The sequence below is a fragment of the Lutjanus erythropterus genome, chromosome 10 (assembly GCF_056507025.1).
Source record: "Lutjanus erythropterus isolate fLutEry1 chromosome 10, fLutEry1.hap2, whole genome shotgun sequence".
Taxonomy (NCBI): Eukaryota; Metazoa; Chordata; class Actinopteri; order Lutjaniformes; family Lutjanidae; genus Lutjanus; species Lutjanus erythropterus.
The window spans coordinates 12,079,569-12,099,001 of record NC_139326.1 but is presented as its reverse complement, the minus strand read 5'-3'; the positions used below and the strand labels follow the sequence as shown (position 1 = coordinate 12,099,001).

At 38.4% G+C, this 19,433-nt stretch overlaps 1 protein-coding gene across 1 annotated transcript in view; it reads left to right on the top strand.

The window, feature by feature from the left end:
* Window positions 1-4,817: 4,817 nt before the first annotated feature.
* The window catches only part of eeig1a (estrogen-induced osteoclastogenesis regulator 1a), a 33,374-nt gene continuing 18,758 nt past the window's right edge, over window positions 4,818-19,433 (top strand). The window contains exons 1-2 of the mRNA XM_084728207.1: window positions 4,818-4,957; window positions 5,047-5,357. Of these exons, the coding sequence (XP_084584333.1) occupies window positions 5,215-5,357 (143 nt within the window). The 5' untranslated portion in view covers window positions 4,818-4,957; window positions 5,047-5,214. The remainder of the gene's footprint in view (window positions 4,958-5,046; window positions 5,358-19,433) is intronic.

Genomic DNA, 19,433 nt, shown 5'->3' with positions numbered 1-19,433 from the left:
ACGCCAAGAGCAACCAGCTGAACCTCTGAGGCCGTCAGCTGATCCTGTCTGGGTTTACACACAGACACACGCACACAGACACACGCACACACACACTCCTCTGCATGTGGTTTAACTATCAGTCAGAGTAAAGACTGAAGGTCTAAATACTCATCAGATGTGTGTTTTTGTTGCATTTGCATTTATGTTTTTGTCACTTTCTCTCACTCACGTCATATTTTAGCAGTTTCTTTAAATTTAATTCTCACATTTCCTGAAGACCTTGAGAGACCATTGACACATGCCAGGTTTTTGTTTTTGATTTTAATCTTGATATCAATTAATTGATATTGATTTTCAAACAAGCTTTACTCATCCACTGGCTCTTCTCTTGTATATTCTCTTAACAAACAGATTTCAAAGTAAATACCAGAACAGACACATTGTATTCAGTTATACTGAGCCTCTTAGAAGGACAAGAACCAGGTCACCAAGGATAAGAACAGCAGCTGATGACTTTGTGTCGTGATGTTAGTCTTTTCTCAAAATCCCTCAAAAGTGATACCGATACCAGTGCTTCATTTGATACCTTTTTTGAAATCTGCACCCAACCCAAAACTGACAGATAGTAAGTCAAATGAAATTGACTTTGTGAAAAATCAGTTATTTGGGTACTAATGTGTCTGATAACAAATTGAGCTCTCAACCAAATGTAGGCGCAGTTCCTAAAAAGGTCCAACAACATTTGTATTTCTTGAGGAAAATGAAGACCAGTAGTTTCATTGATCCTGACCAGCTTGTCAAAGTGGCCAGTGACGTTCTTGCTGCTGCAGCTCTCTGACCTCGAGGCAGGTGCTGAAGAAGGCCTGGGCCATACTGGACTGTCCTGATCAGCCCCTGCAGACGGAGTTTGAGTTTGTATACCTTCAGGCCGATGTGTGCAGGACAAAAAAAGTATGTCTTTGTTGTTTGCACAGCAAATAGCTTGAATTTGCACGTGATCTCTGCACCTATAGCATTTAGCTGCACATTTTTGTCCATGTGATCTGTCAAGATTTTTGCATTAAGTGTTTTAAGTGTTCTTGTAGCAAGGAAATGCCTCAAAACTGTGCTTAAGTTGTTGGAGAAGATTTGCTAGTCTAAACGATGGTTTGCTCAGAAATTTTATGCCATATGGAAATGTATTTTTAAAAAATGAAGGCCACTGATATTTGAGTTTTTTCATATTTCTTATTTGTTATTTACTTATTTATTTATTTGTAACTGTATTTAGTTTTTTTTTTCCACTTCTCGCCAACAATTTTTGTTACATTGAATTTATTTATATGCACAGTCTTTTAATACCAATAAAAAGCACTTGAGTTAAAAATAAATAAATAAATAAATAAATAAAACCAGTATTTGAGTAAATGTATTTTGCTCTTTTCAACCACTGGTCTCTTGAGAATCTGTTTTGGTGACTTCAGTTTTTGTTTGTGTCTGCTTTGGCAAATATTAAATTGGATTTTCAAATATTTACAAATGTTTTGCATTCACATCTGCAAACTCAGCAGGCCATTAATAAATGGTTACCAAACCTTTTCACGTCAAGGACCCCTGTAATAGATGCCAATCAGACCCTGGACCCTGCTGCTGCTGCTGCTGCTGTTGTCTGTTGTTGAATCCTTTGCGTCACACAGCTGAAGGTAAACAATAACTGCTACGACAGAGACACGTCTGTGTGACAAACAGGACTCCACAGGACCGGACAAATACAGGTGAGAGGTGAGGAGGCGTAGTCTCATCAATAACAGAGAAATCTCAGAGTGCTACAACAACACAATAATCTGATACTAACACTGCTGTTGTCTCTCTCGGGAAAAGGTTTAACGGTTGGATAATGGTGTTTTTATGGTTGTTACATGGGTTGTTGTTATTGGGACTGACAGGTTAACAGGATGTTCCTTATCATCACCAAAGATGCACTTTGTCATTGAATCATAACATTTACAGTCTTAGTCCAGAGAAGATTTATTTTTCTGGTGTTCCAGTATGATTTGAATACATTTTACAGAAAATTTCAGGTTTTTTAAAAGTGAAAGTGTATCAGAAAAACTAGTTCAAATACCCAGGCAGAGTGTTTTGGTGGCCTTTAATTGAATTTAATCAGTCACAGTGATCAATAATGAACAATTATTGCCATAGTAAACATATTTTAATAACAATGAGAGAAAATAAAAAAAGATTAATCTCTTAGAAATATGTAATAGAAAATAGTGAAAATAATATTCACTATTACAAAGTTACATTTTATGTTTTTTTGTTTTTTTTTTAAATTAATTTTTATTGTTTGTACAAAGTTAATGTCCTCTTGTTGTCTAGGTCACTTGTAACTTAACACACTTGATATGTTTACCGTCAAACTGCACAGTTTTAATAAATAACTCTTTTTACTTTTAAATTTTATACACTTTCATTTGCATCTTTTCACCTATGTCATTGAATCATTTACAACCCTAATCCAAAGAAAGAGGAAGCATGTTGTCCTCCATAAATGATTCAGAAGCCTGTCAACTGATCATGAGGTAAAAGCTCAAAGTTTAAAACAGGGACTCAGACTTTTATTGATTTGTTTTTTTTTAGTTTTCATCAGACCAGACCAGAGAAATTGTGTTTTTGTTGTGTCTCAAAAACCACCAATAAATAAACTAAAATGGTACAAACTTGAATAGAAACTGAGTTGATACTTTGACCTCCTCATATGTGCTAAATATGCTTCACTTTTCTTTGTATTTCTTTTTTCCTTTTGCTTAAATCAGCTCCTTCTCATGGTCCAATTATAAATAGGTGTAATTTTTTTTTTATTTCTCTCTATGTAATCTATAATTACAAGCATTATACACGGTTTATTGAGATGGTAACTTTTTACTGGGATGGTAACCTTTTACTGTAAACTGTTCTGTGTACAACTGTACATGTAACAGCTCTATCTTTTGTTCAACATGGTGCTGCATCGAAGTTACTCTGTCTTTCTTTTGATACTCTGCTGCACCCTGTTGGCTGAACTTGAGCATGAACTTCACTTAAACCTTAATACAGCGTGAATGCTTTGACCCTGTCGTGTAAACAAAAATATAATGCCAAAGTATCATATATAGCACATAAATAACCCTGTTAATATTATATGGATAATTGTAATTGGAAATGACTATAGTGCACGCGTATTAAGTGGCAGCCAGGTACAGGAAAGTTTCTGGGATGGTTTTATTTAATCGAACAGGGTATTCAAATACAACAGTAACTACTGATTGCACGTTCAGTGATTTATTGACCAACTCATCCTCTTTTCATCACCACAAAGCAGCAGATTATTTATTTATTTATTTATATTTAAATTATTATTATTATTTCTGGAATAAAAGAGCAGCCATGCTAAAAAAATCATCATCATGGCATGGTATAAAAAGTATTAACGTTTATATTTTTTTCTTTATTGAAGAACCAAAGTAAAACAGCAAATCAAGACTGTACCTCGTAAAAATTTCAGGATAGGCCTAAAATAAATAAAAATAAAATAAATAAATAATAAGATAGTTATTTTATAGACTAACATTTTAGTGGTCGGTTGTTGCACGTGTGCCCATGAAAATTCATTGTCATCTTCATATATTCAGGAATGCGTTCAAAGTTCAGTTTTTGTCAGTTTTTGTCAGTTTTTTTGTCCCGGGATGTTAGAACCTAATGAGTCCCTGAAGGTAACTCCACTGAACTGTCAGAAGCAGCAGTGCAGACTGTTGCCACACGGTGGCGCTGTTTCATCATTGAGGCTGCACTATCACTATGGTGAATGGGGGTCCAAAGTGTTTGTCAAGTCAACAAGTTTGAGCTATAAGAGAACTGGAAGTCAGGAGATTTACCCTTTAAAATAAAATCCATAATCAAGTACATTGTTTTAGTTGGCCTTTGGTATATTTTTACTGGTGTGAATGACTGATTATCTGAACAGTTATCACGTTTGAAAACATACCTGAATAAAAAAGGAGAGGAAAAAAAAAATCAGATTTTTGGTTGCTCATAAAAAAATCATAATAATGTCAAGTATGAGTTAAGCACTGTATCTCACAAAGAGTGAAAATAATATTCATTATTACAAAGTTAAATTTTACTGATATCTTACACGCACTTACTTTAATTAATTTAATCAATTTATTATTATTTTCTTTCGTACAAGATTTAGTCTCCGCTTTTGTCAGTTTGGCCAAGTATTACCAAGTCACTTATATGGTCTATGTGTTAAAAATGTCACTGCACAGTTTAAATAAATACTTTTCTTATGTTTAAATTTTTACACAGTTTTATTTAGAAAGAAGGTGCAACTTAATGAGAAGAACTCCCGCACACAGTCCCACTTACTGCCGAAATATTTTATTAAATAAAACATTTTGGGCTATCTGACCTTCATCATGAAGGTTTGAAAGTTTTATTGTAGTACAGTCAATGGTGGATTAATAATAAATAATAATTATTTCATATACTGCTGTGTAGCTGATTATAATAATATATCACATTTTATTTTTGATAATATCTTGTATTTATAATATAAATCTGTAAATTTATCCGATAAATACAGTAGAATAAAAAGTAGCATACAGAAGATGGAGCAGAGGTATAAAGAAACAGAAAACGGATCACTAGATTACATTACATTACTCAAGTTAAGTACAAATACAGTACTTGAGTAAATGTACTTTGTTAGTTTACTTTGCTTATTTGTTGTCATATCTGAATGAAAATAATTTGTGAATTTATTTGAGTTTGAGCTTTTATTCCGAAAGGTGCCGAGCGGAAGTCACATGACGTACTCTCAGCTAGCTTGACGCTATGGCGCAAAGTTCCTCCTCTCGGTACCAAAAGAAACAAGAGGCGAAACGTCTTTTTCTGTCATTTTATGTTGTCGAACCGCTGCTCACGAACCGCACAGTACCCGAAATGTCTCCAGGTAAGTCATATATTACTTTAAACCTCAAATGCCAACACTTCCTCTACGTTTATACATGTAATTAACGAAAATACTTGATTTGTTTCCAGATTTCAGTGCTGAATCATCTCTGAAGAAGCAGCGGAGTTCGCATGAAAACACAGACTGAAACATCAACACCAGCAGGGACACTGAGCTTAGCTAGTTTTTAATAGTGTTTTTTTTGTGTTTCTTTGTTAGCGTTAGCGCTGTTTTATGTGAGTGAAGACACTAACACAATGGCCTTCTTCGTGAAAAAGAAGAAATTCAAGTTTCAGACCCATCTGACCCTGGAGGAGCTGACCGCGGTGCCTTTTGTCAACGGAGTTTTGTTCTGCAAGCTGCGGCTGCTGGATGGAGACTTTGTCGCTACTTCTTCCAGGTAAAGAAACACCAGAAATTACACGAGAACACCATTAAACATCACTTCATGCGTGCAGAACTTCTTTAAGAGACGTTTAAAGTCCTTTTTGGTACAATCTAATGCGTTCAAGAGAAGATTTTCCTTCATCAAAGTAACTTTAATGCACTTGCAGGAGCTTATAGTGCATTTAGGGACTATTATAGAGGATTTATTGACTTTGTTTTACACTTCATGGAGTTTCCCCAACTTTTTTGATGTGGCTAGTACACTCTGCGTGGTTCCTGATATTGTGTATGGTGTGTTTGTTGTTTTAAATACAGTGATTTTGCAGTGACTGCATTGGATTTGTTATGTTTTAGGAGACTGGTTTGGGTTTGTTTTCTTCCCTCTTTAGTACTGGAAGAATCAAACTTTGACTAAATGTTTTACTGCTGCATCTTTGTACAATTCTCTTTAAAATCATTGTTTTTCACTGGGGTTTTATGGCTGTTACTGCTTTATTGCACTGAAGTGAACTGCACAGTTAAGTTAAACATTATCAAAATTGCAGTACCCGAATCACAGAAGCTGCAATTATTTTTGATAAAGGAAAAATGTTGGACAAAACAGTATGATAATAAAGTACTGTAGTGCTGCAGAGATGGTCTACAAATCTTGTTCTCCAAATGAAAGAAAACATGTTTGCTTGGTACAGATGACAATAAATGTCACCATCATCATAGATATCAACAAATATCATCATGAGTTTAATAGTCTTTCTCAGTGAAAATGAAAAATTGTGATGCAAAAATGATCATTCCCACTAACTGTGAAACATATTGTCATCGCAATATCTGTCAAAAAAAGTTTTTCTTACCATATCTCGCAGCCCTACTTTTTAGTCTCATAAACGTCAGACAAAATCAAAATGCTTTACTGTTCCGTTTTGTAGAATTCTCTATAAAATCATTGTTTTTTTCATCTGGGTTTTGAAGCTGTTTCTGCTGTGCTGCACTGAAGTATTTCAGGTGTACAATCCAGCAGTTTTCAGGCTGGTTAATGAAACACTGGCTTTCTCTGAGTCAGATTTAAACGCAGGGTGTTGCCATGTTAAGTGGCCTCTCTGTGTATCTGCACTGGCACCTCCGCTGGACAACCAGACTAAACACAACAAAACCACTCAAACCAGTTCATACTGGTTAAATTATCAGGTCTGCTGGCTCCAAACAGCCTAAAATAACTTATTGTTTTCCTCAGAAACTCAGCTGCTTTTTCTGCTGTGGATTCTGGCAAAATCTTGACCTGTAAAGTGAAGACGGCTCTCATTTGATTTCTGAGCCTCTCATCTCACTCCAGATTCCCTCCCTTGACTCTGATAACATCAGCAACTCTCATCTTCTTTCCCTCCCTCGTCTTTGATTCACCAGATGAGATTATACGGCCTTGAAAGTCTCGTCAGAAGTCTGTTCCAGTGTTTTGTTGAAGAGTAAAGACGTGACTCAGTGAGTGTGTGGAGTTGCCAGGTTGTGGCATGACTTGGACACCTGTAACACAATTTCCCAATTTAATGTGTCATATGTCAGGTATATTGGTGTCAAAAGAGCCTCTGTGCTCACTGTGCCCTGTATGAGCTAAATAAGCAAACAAACATCACAGGAAACTTATTTATTTAATTCTTGAACATCTTGTATGCACCTTCTCTTCAAGCCTGAAGCATAACGACTGCCTCGCTGCTCTTTGTGTCTGTTCTTCTCTGACCCACTAAACTAACCTCAACTTGTAAAGCAACATGAGGCGTTATATTGTTAGTCGGCTAAGTGTTTTATTGGCAGAGAATCTCTGAACTGCAGCTAACCCATTTTACAGATGAAAGGACGGACTTGATTTTCCAGGTCTAGCTTGTGATCTGGGTTGTGTTAAAGTAAAAGCTGCCCCACATTCAGTCGTCTCAGGTTGTGTGATGTAAAACAGGAGGGAAAAAGCGTTTGTGGTTGGTATCAATACCTCAATCAACCCCTTTATTTCTTCCCTTTATCGAGACTTTTCCATGTTTGTACCTCGTGTTCAAACAGGCCTGTTAAATGCATTCGTGGGAGAGGTTTTCTCTCCGTCCCCTCAGTATAAGCAGATCATCCTCTTTGTATACGCTCGACCTCCCTGGTGTCACGTAGCATCATCCCGGCGCAGGGCATGTTAGTGTGTTTGAGGGTCTTTGAGAGGGAAAAGCATGCAAGCTCACAGATTGTGATCATCTTGATCAAGCATCTTGTCAGCGGATGTTTCCATTTTCTTACCTTTCATCAGTGAGGAGAGAGAGATTGGATGTTTTAGTCACATAAACACTTGTGGGATATTTTGTTTTATATGAGCGACACTAAAAAAAAACCTAAAGAGATTCAGAAGCTGAAAATTGTCACATGAGAGGAGAAGTTGGAACTGATGCATTTTACTTAAAATGATAGAACAGATTAAGTTTCTATTTTTTCTGTTGATTAACTCATCAAGTCAGGAGTTACAGGGTTAAAAAAAGCAATTCTGCTTCACAAAGTCCAGGGATAGATGCTAATATTTTTTAGTACTGGTTCTGCAATCTAAGGGCCTAAATTTGGAGGCCAGAGTAGATTTTTAGTGGCCCAACTGTAATAATATGTAAAAACAACACACAAAAGGCAACTTAACACAACTGAACACAGCCCTCCTTAACTGTGACATGTGTGTTGTCCACTTTTCACATGAATTGTGATGTTGTGTGACCTGAAGGCACCATTTCTGATGAAAAAACTTGGAAACTGGTGGCACACACCGCAAAACATCACATCCTTATGTGTCATATTCCAGCCCCTTTCTACGTCCATTCGCACTTTGTTTTGGTTTTACGCCACATTCACTGTTCGGTTTAGTCTCACTGCCTTTATGATTGTTGTTTCCAGCAGCAGTAGACAGCTGCTACCAGCAAACAACCTCTGATTAACTTCTAAGTCTGCGCTACCTGCCACGTAATGCAGCTTTAATCTTTGCGTTTCTATTTCTATAAACAATTCAACTGTAAACAACATGAAAAGGTAATGTCATGGACATGCAACAAGACACTGTGAGCAGACATTACTTCTCATTAAGGAACGACTGGACTAATCTGTTTATCAACTCATTACACTACACAACACTGTAATTTTTATTCTACAATTTCCTCTTATTAACACTGTTAGCATGCTGTGTGCGTGCGTTCGTGAGTGTGTGTGTGTGTGAGGTTGTGACCAGAGAGCTATTTCACAAAACCAAGACAGCAGATTAAGCCAAGATTTTCCAGTTATCCTGGATGAATTTAGCCTCGACTCAGCTACCCTGTGTTTGTTTGTTGCTTTAGTTTATCAGCCTGCATTAACAAAACCACAGATACAGTCAGTTAAGTTTGTGATGATTTTTTTGTGAGTATTTTAATAATTATCCAGGTGGTAGTCATTGATATTGTTATATTGTGTTTATGAAAACTGCTGTTCATATTGTTAGAGGTTTGATGGACATATCATTGCATTAGTAAAGATGAGTAGAAAGGCCTGATGAAGTTGCGTCTTCCCAATTCTATTTCAGCATCAGTAAATCTGTAATCCACCTTGTGGTTTGTTGAAGAAAGGCGTTTACCTGAATTACTTAAACCTGCTTGGACTGAGCCACATCTCCTCAAACGTATAAAGACAGGATGAACTGACTAGACTAGACTAGACTTGGCTTCATTTTTTGCTGTTATCCTGAATTTTCAAATTTTGTGGGGTGCATACACGTATCGCTGATTGGCTACTCGCTGGTCATGGTTGGTCAAGCTGAAAACTGGCTAATTCTAGTCCCTGGCCGATCGATCATATTCAGTAAATGGTTGTGATTGGCCTGATCAGATCCAGGACTCATGGAAATCTGTCTGAACCCGAGGGTGGCCAGATGTATGTGCTAGAGTAAATAAAACCTGAGCTTATAGATTCATCTGGTTCCCAGGCTGTGTTCACATTGCAAGCATATGACCAGGCTGATGTTAACTCTTCACTTAAAACACCACTGAGTCTAAGTGCAGCTTCATAGAGCAGCTAGCATGGCTGTAGTCTCTTAAGTCTTGTTTATTCTCAGCACTGCTCTTCATGCAGAACTGAAAAACAGGAAGATGACAGACCACACACACAACCAGGAATTCCAAGAAATGTTTTTATGGATATCTGCTTGTAACATTGTGTGCAAAATCATGTCTTAAGTAGGTGATCACACTGATATCCATCACACTGAACTGCCGGGCACAAAAGTCTGATAGTATACGTGTTGTAAAATAATAATGCAGAATGTGTTTCAGATTTTATTTTGCGTTAAGTTTTGTTAACATCACATATTTCATTATTATTATTATTATTATTATTATTATTATTATTATTATTATTATTATTATTATTATTATTGTTGTTATTTTGTTTCTCCAGTGATATGGAAGTTTGACAGCTTGTGATGCAGTTTGTTTGTGATACAAAACCATTGTATTTCTTTGGCTTATGATCCAGTGAGATTATTTTCAAGCGCCTCCAAAGGATCGCAGCCTTGTAAAAATGTTTGTTTGTCAAACTAAAGCTCCAATTTGCTGAGAAATGACAAACTGAATATGTTGACAAACGTCCTTCCGTCCCTCTCAGCTCTTGTCCTCAGCAGCAAGGACTGCGATGTCCGAGGCCTCAGAGGTCATTCTCCTCACTGGTGGTTATATAACAGCCCAGATTCCCTCCCTCCCATCTCAGTTATCATCTCTGTGACTGAAAACAAAGCCCTCTCAGAGGAGGAGGCGACGGCGCAGGGAGGCTCCCTCTGCGGTGGACAGAGATTAGCGTTATGTCACAGATCTGACAAACCCAGTCTTTGTACAGGCCCTGGCCGGGGCCTCGTCTTGTTGTGGGTCTGGAACAGTGGGGGAATTAACAGCGAGCTTACACAGCGTACCGCGCTGCACCACATAAACACCCCCCCCAGAGTCCTTGGTTGGTTCGGACTGCGAGCGCAGAGGATCACACGCTGCGAATGTGAGCGTTCACTCTCTGTCCGATACGTCAGAACATCGTCTGATATCCGTCATCCACCTGCGACATGACTAACATTCAGTTGCTGCAGAATAACACAGTGATGTTTTCCTTGGCGCTCATTATCAGTAATGCATTCCAGCGTTTCTCTAATCGATATTGTGGGTCATGATCTCACAGGACTGCTGAGATTCATATGAGTGCTTTAAAGACTGATACACTACTGTTCATCTATGATTTGTTGTGCATGATGGCAGCCTCACATAACCTGTGTTCCTTTGGGCACTGGCTGTGTATGTCTTCAAGAATCACTGCTACAAATCTGCAAGATGAAGTCAAACACATGGGGACATTATCAGCGTGTGAATTGAGAACAGCAACAATAGTGAAAAGTGTTGCAGAGAAACTTCTATCAGTTATATGAGAGTGTCACTATTCTTAGTTATGTTTGCAAAATCAGATGTTTTCAGGCGTGATTTTCTGGCAGTGTCACATCTCCTTTAAATGTGCTGTTTTGTCTGACCTGCTGTCCAAACCCCAAAGACACTGAAGAGAAAATCAGCAAATCCTCAAATTTGAGAAGAAATTACTTTAAAATTAAATTACCGCATTAAATGTCTGGTGTACCAGTGACATGATTATATATAATCCAGGGAGTCCAATTTGAGTAAAAGAATCATGAATTTAAAGAATTATTGCAGTAAAATGCTATACAGTGATTTATAATACTCTGACACAGAATTTAACATCTCTAAAGTTGAAAAATTTAAGCTCAACTTGGCCTAAATGTCTTACGATTGTTTAAACTTTGTTTCCAAGGTTTTTCCACCTCGGTAAGAATAAAATACAGGGGGAACGACAGAATACTTTTTTATAATTTTTGGGCATCTAAAAGGACCAACTTTCACAAAATAAGGTTTTGGCACAAAATACTGGTGACTCATATTCAGTCTGGAAAATGAACACCCTCAAAAACACACATTGGTCTTATTTATGATGACCTAACCTTTTTAATAACTGATGTCCCAGCAGACAGAGGAGTCCTTTTGTGTTTCGTTCCCTTGATTCAACGTGTGGTTTTACAGTTTTAGTGATGTAAGATAAACAGTGCTGTGCATTCATAACATTTGGACAGGGTAAATACAAGGAATAGCCAAAGGCAAAACAAGAGTTACATAAAACCCTCTATGCACGTTCATTTAAAAAAAACAAAAAACACAGGAAATAACAAGACCAAAAATTACTGAGTTGTCACAAAGATTGGTTTGTTTTATGGAAGAACATTCAGGGGCAAACACGTTTTTTTCTAGTGTGAATGATTTAGCAGTGAGACTCCCTCTTACATATTTATAGTTATTTATATGCAAAGAGATCCCAAACATTTATGTGCTCTCAGTCTCCTGAAACCTATTATTGCCCAAAATCTGCAGCATCTCCTCACCCTTCAGAACACTTTCACTGGTTCTGTATTGAAAAATATGCATAATATCACTCAAATTATATCAGGTTTTTTGTTTCAGTTCTGACTTTTTGTCTTTGAGATGATATTTTAAGTTTCCTTCTCTTGTTTGCACTTGGCACAGAGAAAAGAATCACAACTGCTGCAAATGGTATAAATTCACTTTCTTTCAACAAGTGAATATATCAGAAACCTAACATTTGAGAAGAAGTTGGAGTTAAACTTCAAGAATCAGGAACGGTCCACTGAAAGCAGCCAGTATATGCAGCCAGTCAGATGTTTTTTTTCTCTCCGTGCAGCTTTAGAAACCAGATGGTCTGCATCCTGATTTGGCAGAAACACACCAGCGGTGCATCAGTTCAGTCTTTATCAGCTGCTTCTCCTTTTTCATTTGACATTTAAGGTTTACATTTAAGACATTTAGCTGATGTTTTTATCCACACGGTTTCTGACATTCCCACAGCTCTGGCACTGCATGAAGCCAACTGTAAACAGTGTAAAGACACAACTTCAACAGCCTGACACTGAGCGCAATTAAATATTTCTTTAATGCTGTAGTGACTGTCTGATTGAGGAGTGCCAGAAGCGGAAATAAGATCTGAGAGGGAGGAAGACGGGGGAGTTTTATCGTTACATCTGGAAAAAAAACATAAATTGGAGCAGTCAGAGGCTGGCACCTGAGATGAAGGTGTGATGAAGAACAAAGCTGTGGATGCTATGAAGTGTTCAAGTCAGAAGAAGAAGTAAAGTCAGAGTGAAACATTGAGCTTTGAGAGGCTGTTTGTAATGTGGCAACGTGGACTCATTAGGTTAGTTTCCTGTTCAGATGCAGGAACACACACACCAGACTTTCTTGTGTTCAGTACGTGGCATTAACCTCGTACACACATATATATATATAAATACATGATGTTATGTATATTAGAGGGTCAAATGAGGTGTTCATTTCTAAAATGTCATACAGAACAGTGAGGTCCAAAATTGGTTTCGTTTTGACATTTTTCCCCCCACAACTAAAAATTCAGCTGAGGATTCTTAATCGAGAACATACTTGTAACCTTAAATAACCTTAAGATTTTTTGTAAACATTCCCACCTCAAGGTCCACGTAGTAGCTCTACTGGAACATTAGATCGATTGCACAATCTTCAGTCACAATTTTCATGAACTTCACTTTCAAGTGCAGAAAGATGGTCGTTTCTACAACTTCATAACAACTGAGCAAACCCCCTGTCTATGTGACTTGATCAAAAGCTTCAGAACAGCTACTAAATTGTCCTTGTGGTAGAAGATTGTTGTTAGCATTTTGGTCTTTTGTTAGTAATGATGTTTTAAGTTCTCTTGAGCGCTAGAAATGCATCCAAATGGCACACTGTCAATGCCGTTTTTGTACTTTTGAATCTCTTTCAGCCCTAAATCCATACTAAAACATGATCTTATGTATTTATATCCAAAAGTACGTAAGTCATTTATTAAACTGGCAATCAGACTGTAAACCAGTTAAACATCTAATGGACACTGTTGTAAAGCTGTGGTATGACCAATGACAAAGGCCAAAACCTCGAAGATTATTACAGACCAGGTTGTAAAACACTGCAATTTCCCTTTAACGCAGCTAATAAATCTTCAAACTACTTGGAGAGCTGGCACTGTACTTGTCCAGTATTCTGTCATGTCAAGTTGTGTCAGTGTTTTCCAGCCGGAACGTTCAGGATGCGGTTCTTAGAACTCTTTAAAGTACCAGGAACTTTTGGGTGGAGTTGGCAGAGCTTCCTGACTGTCTTTTGTCCGGCGTCACCCTCACTTGACTGGTTTGAATTGTTTTAAATGGCCTTACGTAAGTTTTTTTTAAAGTGTTTCTTCTTTGTGTCCTAATTAATCTAATAACAGATGTGAAAGATGATGGAGATGGTGGCCTCCTCCTCCATATTTGCTGTTTCTCTAAATATGTTCCTTAAAACATTTCTTACATTTTAGTGGCTTTTTTTTGGCCTTTTTTTCATCATATGACAGTTGAGATACATGAACCACTCATGTCACTGCTAAACGGCCTCTCCTACATCACATTTGACTATACTCCCAAATAGACACACATGCCATTCTGTACATACCACACTGGCTGTTAGCTCATATGTTCCACACATGTCCAGTTGGCACACTTGAAGACATGTGGACATGAGCGGATGATGAAATTTGTCTCACACGGACGGGCTCCTCGTGTGTTGTCTGTTACTGCGCAGGGTCTCAGTGTGGAGCAGCTTGAAGTTTTTAGTTTCATATGACACAAAGGAGCGACCTGTTTACCTGTTTCCACAGATCTACGAAGGTCTGTGGGCGGCTGCGTTCCCTTTGGCTGATCTAACCTCATGGCTCTGCCCTGCTTTGACTGGTTTTAAGTGCCGCGTTCTCATGGGATCTACTATGAATCAGCATGAATGCAGTTAGCTTGTTCTCTGCCCTGTACAAGAATTGTGGTTTCCCGTGTGGTGACGGCACAGAAGAACAGTAGTCACTAACCTCACCGGCTGTAGATGGGCCAATCCATGGGCACAGATATGTATGATGATGTAAGATGATGTTGAGACAGACCTTGTTTTCCTTCCTGGTATCTCCATAACGGACGGTAATGAACAAACAAGTCTGTTGAAAGTAATGCGTTAAAAAAAACGGACACATTTCTCAACTTCTACTTTTTCCAAATGATTTTCAGTCATTTTACAATCAGATAATTTTTTCAGTTATTCACTGAGCAAAATGACAAATAATAAAACAATTGGTTACAGCTTCTGAGAATCTAGACATTACCTGGAGGTAAAAACACAATCAGATCTATTAATAATCATCCAATTAAATTAGAGAATTGGGTTTGTGTCATTTTAGGAAGATCTGAGGAACAAAGCAAGAGTAAATGTCCCGTGTAACAGCACCCATAAGTATTTGATTGGCTTGATTGAAGCAGGCAGGGCGTTCAGTGGAAACACAAGCAGGAAGCCATCCCTGGAACCGCCTCTGTTTAAGGTTTTGTGATACGAGTTATCAACCAAATGTACCTGTGGTGCTTTTGTGCTCAAGAGCGTAACGGTGAGGGGGAAGTGTGACTTTTTTCACCTGGTTGCAGCTTGTGAGGTTGGGCATTTGGCGTGTGAGAGAAGGGAAGAGGAAAGGAAGGAAGAAGTCCAGAGAGGAGTTTATGAGGAGAGTTAGAAATCGACTGGGACGAGAGGCTTCTCAACAGCTGTTTCCTGTTTTCATCTCACTTTTCCAGCCGTTAGCGTTTTGGTGGGATGTAAGGGGAGGTGTGTGTGTGAGTGTGTGTGTGTGTATGTATGGGGTGTGGGGGTGTTTTGGACTTAATTCCTCTGGTATCCGGCCAGGTAATCAGAATTTCTATTCCATCATACAGGGGAATTCCTGTGACATTGGTTATTTATTAGAGCTTCTCTCTCTAAGATTGACCTTTTTATCTTGACGTTTCATGAAGCTATGATTTGATATCACTAACTTCTAGTAAAATAGCACCATGGTACAATACTCTTGTGCACTGGTGTTTGCTGTGCTGCATCAATAAACATCATTAGCTTATTTGTCTAACTGAAGCTTCATCATAAGATTTTTTTTTCTTGGCCAGAGTCAGAATCAGCTTTATTGGCCAGGCATTTGTGCACATACAAGGAATTTGACTCCACTTTTAAGTTGCTCTCAATGTTACAAACATTTCCAAGAACAATTTACTGAAAGACAGAAGTAGACATACAGCTAAAAACAAGACAACAAAGTTGAACAAAACGTGGTAAAAATAAAACATACTTGACAGAGCTCCACTAGAGCCTCAGAAAACATTAGATAATTTTTTTGTCCCTATAGGATCAGTTAAGTGATTAATGAGTGAACTGGCCTTCATGTTTATGCTTGTCAGGCTTCTCCTCATCTTTATTATTCACTTTATTTCATAAAAGTTACACAAATATAAGGGTGAAAGGTCCCACATGTTGATTGTTTTAATACTGTTTTAATGGCTAAGTTAACATCTGGCCGGAGGCTTTTAAAAATTAGCCTTTTTAGCCCCTTTACAGGGATGACTAACATGTATTAAGTGAAGAGGGAGGGGTGAGGTGTGGTGGTCCCTTCTGCAGAACACGTGGTTGTTTAAAGGTCATTCGTCAGTGAGAATCGACCCTGTGACCTTTTGGGCAGAGGAACATCCTCCGTGACTCCGTGTCCCTCCTGCTGCCTGCTGGTTCGTCCTTACGTCACCGCCCCCTCTGCAGCAGGATCTGTCTGCTTCCTCAGCACTCTGCTCTCAGGCTGTTTATCTGAGCCCTCGATGCGACCCGGTCCCGGGCGCTGTTTGTGTTTCTGCTGCTGTGGCCGGGGCCCCCAGGAGCCACGCAGCCAGGATGGGAGATAAGGATCCCAAACTGCTGCATTACTGACATGTTGAGTCATCACATGCTGGGGTCCTGTTGGGGGGCAACTCAAATCAGGGACTTCATGTTTACATTTCAGGCTTTCTGATGACTTCAGGTTACAATCGCAACTTTAGTTTGTCTTCTTCAGTCTGACGTGTACTGAGGAGTTTTCTTTGTTGTTCCATTTGTTGTGCTTGCTTCATTTAGGTTCAGTTTTCCAACATAACAAGCCAACCAAGACTTTTAAACAGAAGTAGCATAGAGTCAGAAACAGCTTGGTTACTGGACTGAGTTTTAATAACCTGTCGCCTTGCCAGGTTGTGGATTTTTGGCAGCAGGGAGAAGGTCAAAACAAATTTGATTCCAGTTCCTGTAAATTCAGCTCAACATGATAGATTTACTTTTTAAATTTTGTCATGTAAGATTTTCCAAGCAGCAGGAGCTGCTGATTAGTAGATGTTAGTGTAAGTCTACATGTAAACAATCATAGTAGAACAATCCTCAAAACTCTTTGTCAGGCTTAAAGTCAGGATGAAAATCATTTTACAAAATGGATTTTTTTTCTCTAGAATAGTTACGCAAAAATCCAAGAAAAATTGCTCAATACTGGAAAAGTACATCCCCTCCAGACTGACAAAATAGATGTAAACTCTGTTAGAAATAGTATCATATGAACAAATGTTAGCTAGAATCAATAATGAAAGTAAAAACTTTAAGAGGTCATTGCATTGCTGGGTAATGATTTAGCTGTACTGCAGTGGTTGTTAAACAGTTTTGGTTCTACATATGTGTATTCACCATCAGCCTATGAATATATTACTGTGTATTAATAATACTGCCAGTCTGTGTATATTCAAATAAATAAAAACGTGAATTATAAAAGAAAGATCAAGGCATGGCTAATGTTCACAAATTCTTGATTCAACAAAAGTGACCGATTGCTTTTTTCTTCTCATTCTCATTTTATTTCTTGGAAAAGAAAGACTAACATCAACTCACAAAATCATATTTAAAACGATCACAGAAAATCCAATTAAAGGTCACACCACTTCAACAACATAAAAGGCAGCTTAATGACAGTTTAGGACTCTGAAGCAAAAATCTATGTTATGAGAACTTTTTTTCAGTTTTATCTATGTGACCCGGGAGTCCTGGTGGCTTTGCGGTCATGTGTCATACCATAAAACCTCAGCACACTGTTTCAATCTCAGCTGGCTACCATTCTTGCATGTCAAACCCTCTTTCTTTTCCCTTGTTTCTTGTCTGTATCTCCACAAAAATAATCTGAAGACGTACTTCATATCCTCTCTTTCTCATCCCAATTAAACCCAGTGTCTCAGTTCTTCCTCCTCTGCGTGGTCCAGTGTTTGCTTCTCTGAGGATTTTTAAATCCTCTCTTCCTCAGCTCCGCAGCTCTTATTTGCTTTCCTTCCACTTCCTAATCTAGTCTGGATATTACAGTATATAGTTGCAGGAATATTTGTCTTGTTGGCTCCATCTGTCTTTGACTCGTGGCCTCCTGGCTTTGATTTGCATGTAATTGTTGATGATGTGGGAATCTGAGCCTGTTCTACATTTGTTCTCACTGAACATCAGTAAATGTAAATGGATTACGCCACTCTTCAAGCTGTGTCAGTCTGCTTCTCTGTCTGCTCTTTTATGATCTGTGTTTTTGGTTTGCTTTGAGGTTCTCAGACTGAGCTCATTTTGGGGGATTGCTTTTCAACACATGACAGCGTCTCTCCTAATGTTCTTTTCAGTGAACATTTTACGGTAGTGAGTAGGGATGTTCCTGTGACTAATTTCCTCCACTGATTAAGCAGAAAGTTTTTTTTTAATTTTCACTAGTTTAAAAGTAAAAGTAAGAAAACACTCATAGCAATGTTGAAAATTCTCTGAAAAGGGTTTTGTATATTAAGAGCCATTTGAAGCCGATCCAGTATCGGTACAGAGGCCCCATGGCATTCATCAGGTATGTGACACTGAGCCACATTCTGAATCAAATTCCATAACACCACGTGCTGTCACATGTTTTCTATTTACAAACTCTATGCTGTAACATCATGAATGAGGGCTGTTCATTTATGCTCTATATTTACACTAAGTATCTGTATATAGTATAAAGAAACACATTCCAAATGACTGTGGTGCAGCTGGAGTGAAGAAATGTACTTGCCACATCACTCATGATGTAACAACAAACCAGCACTAAAAAGACAGTTACCACCATAAACCACCATATTCTTAACAAACACATTACACACACCTATCACCTGCTCATGTGAGTGTCACAGGGAAGAATCCTGCACGATGGTTGAAGGACACCATTACACAAACTACACAAGCTTTCCAGACTGAAGTACAGTTTTAGCCTCATGTAATCTCAGTAATGCTGCTGCTGCTAATAATAATAATAATAACAGTCATCATCATAAAAATCAAGGATAAGAGAGCACTTTATCAGTATCTGCAGATATCTGAATCGGCTGGGAACTGAAAAAAAGTGGATTGGTACATCTCTATTTGCCACACGGTGTGGCTAACATTAGCAGAGCTAGCGTCAACAGCCCTCTTTCCTTGCAGGTTAAAGTCTGTTTTTTCTGACACAGCCTACATACAACCGTTTTCATTTTCTTTCTCAAAATACTGCCAAACCCTGCTGATTTTACGAGATGTCATCTTTGTCCAGCTTTCTTTTTTCCACCTTTCTGGATTACAACATCTGGTTATAAGCACAGGGAGGCAGGGGCAGCCGTCTGCAGTGGATGCAACCCCAGCTAGTGGCGGCTGCATAACATCTTGGATGCAACAGTTAACTGGCGTTGTACATTTGTATAGCTAGTATTAGAGTCTAAACAACTAATCACACACATCTCCTGTGGTTACAGAGAATTAAGTATAGATGGTGGAACCCATGTTGCCATTGTAAAAGTCCCACTTTTTCCCCAGCTGCTACTCATCCATCTTCAGGATGACGTGTCGTATGCAGGGAAACATCAGGTTTTGCTCTATTTTCAGCTGGTCGGAAATTCTGTTCAGTTGAGGGACACAGCAGTTTTCTGTTTGAAGAGCACTAATTTGATTCAACTGTACGACTTGATGAAAGTGTTGCCTGCAGGACAAATTCACAAAAGAGGACACGCACAATGGCGGCCTTTGTATTAGTTTTTTTTTTTTGCATGCGTTATCATGTCGGCCCTCAGTCC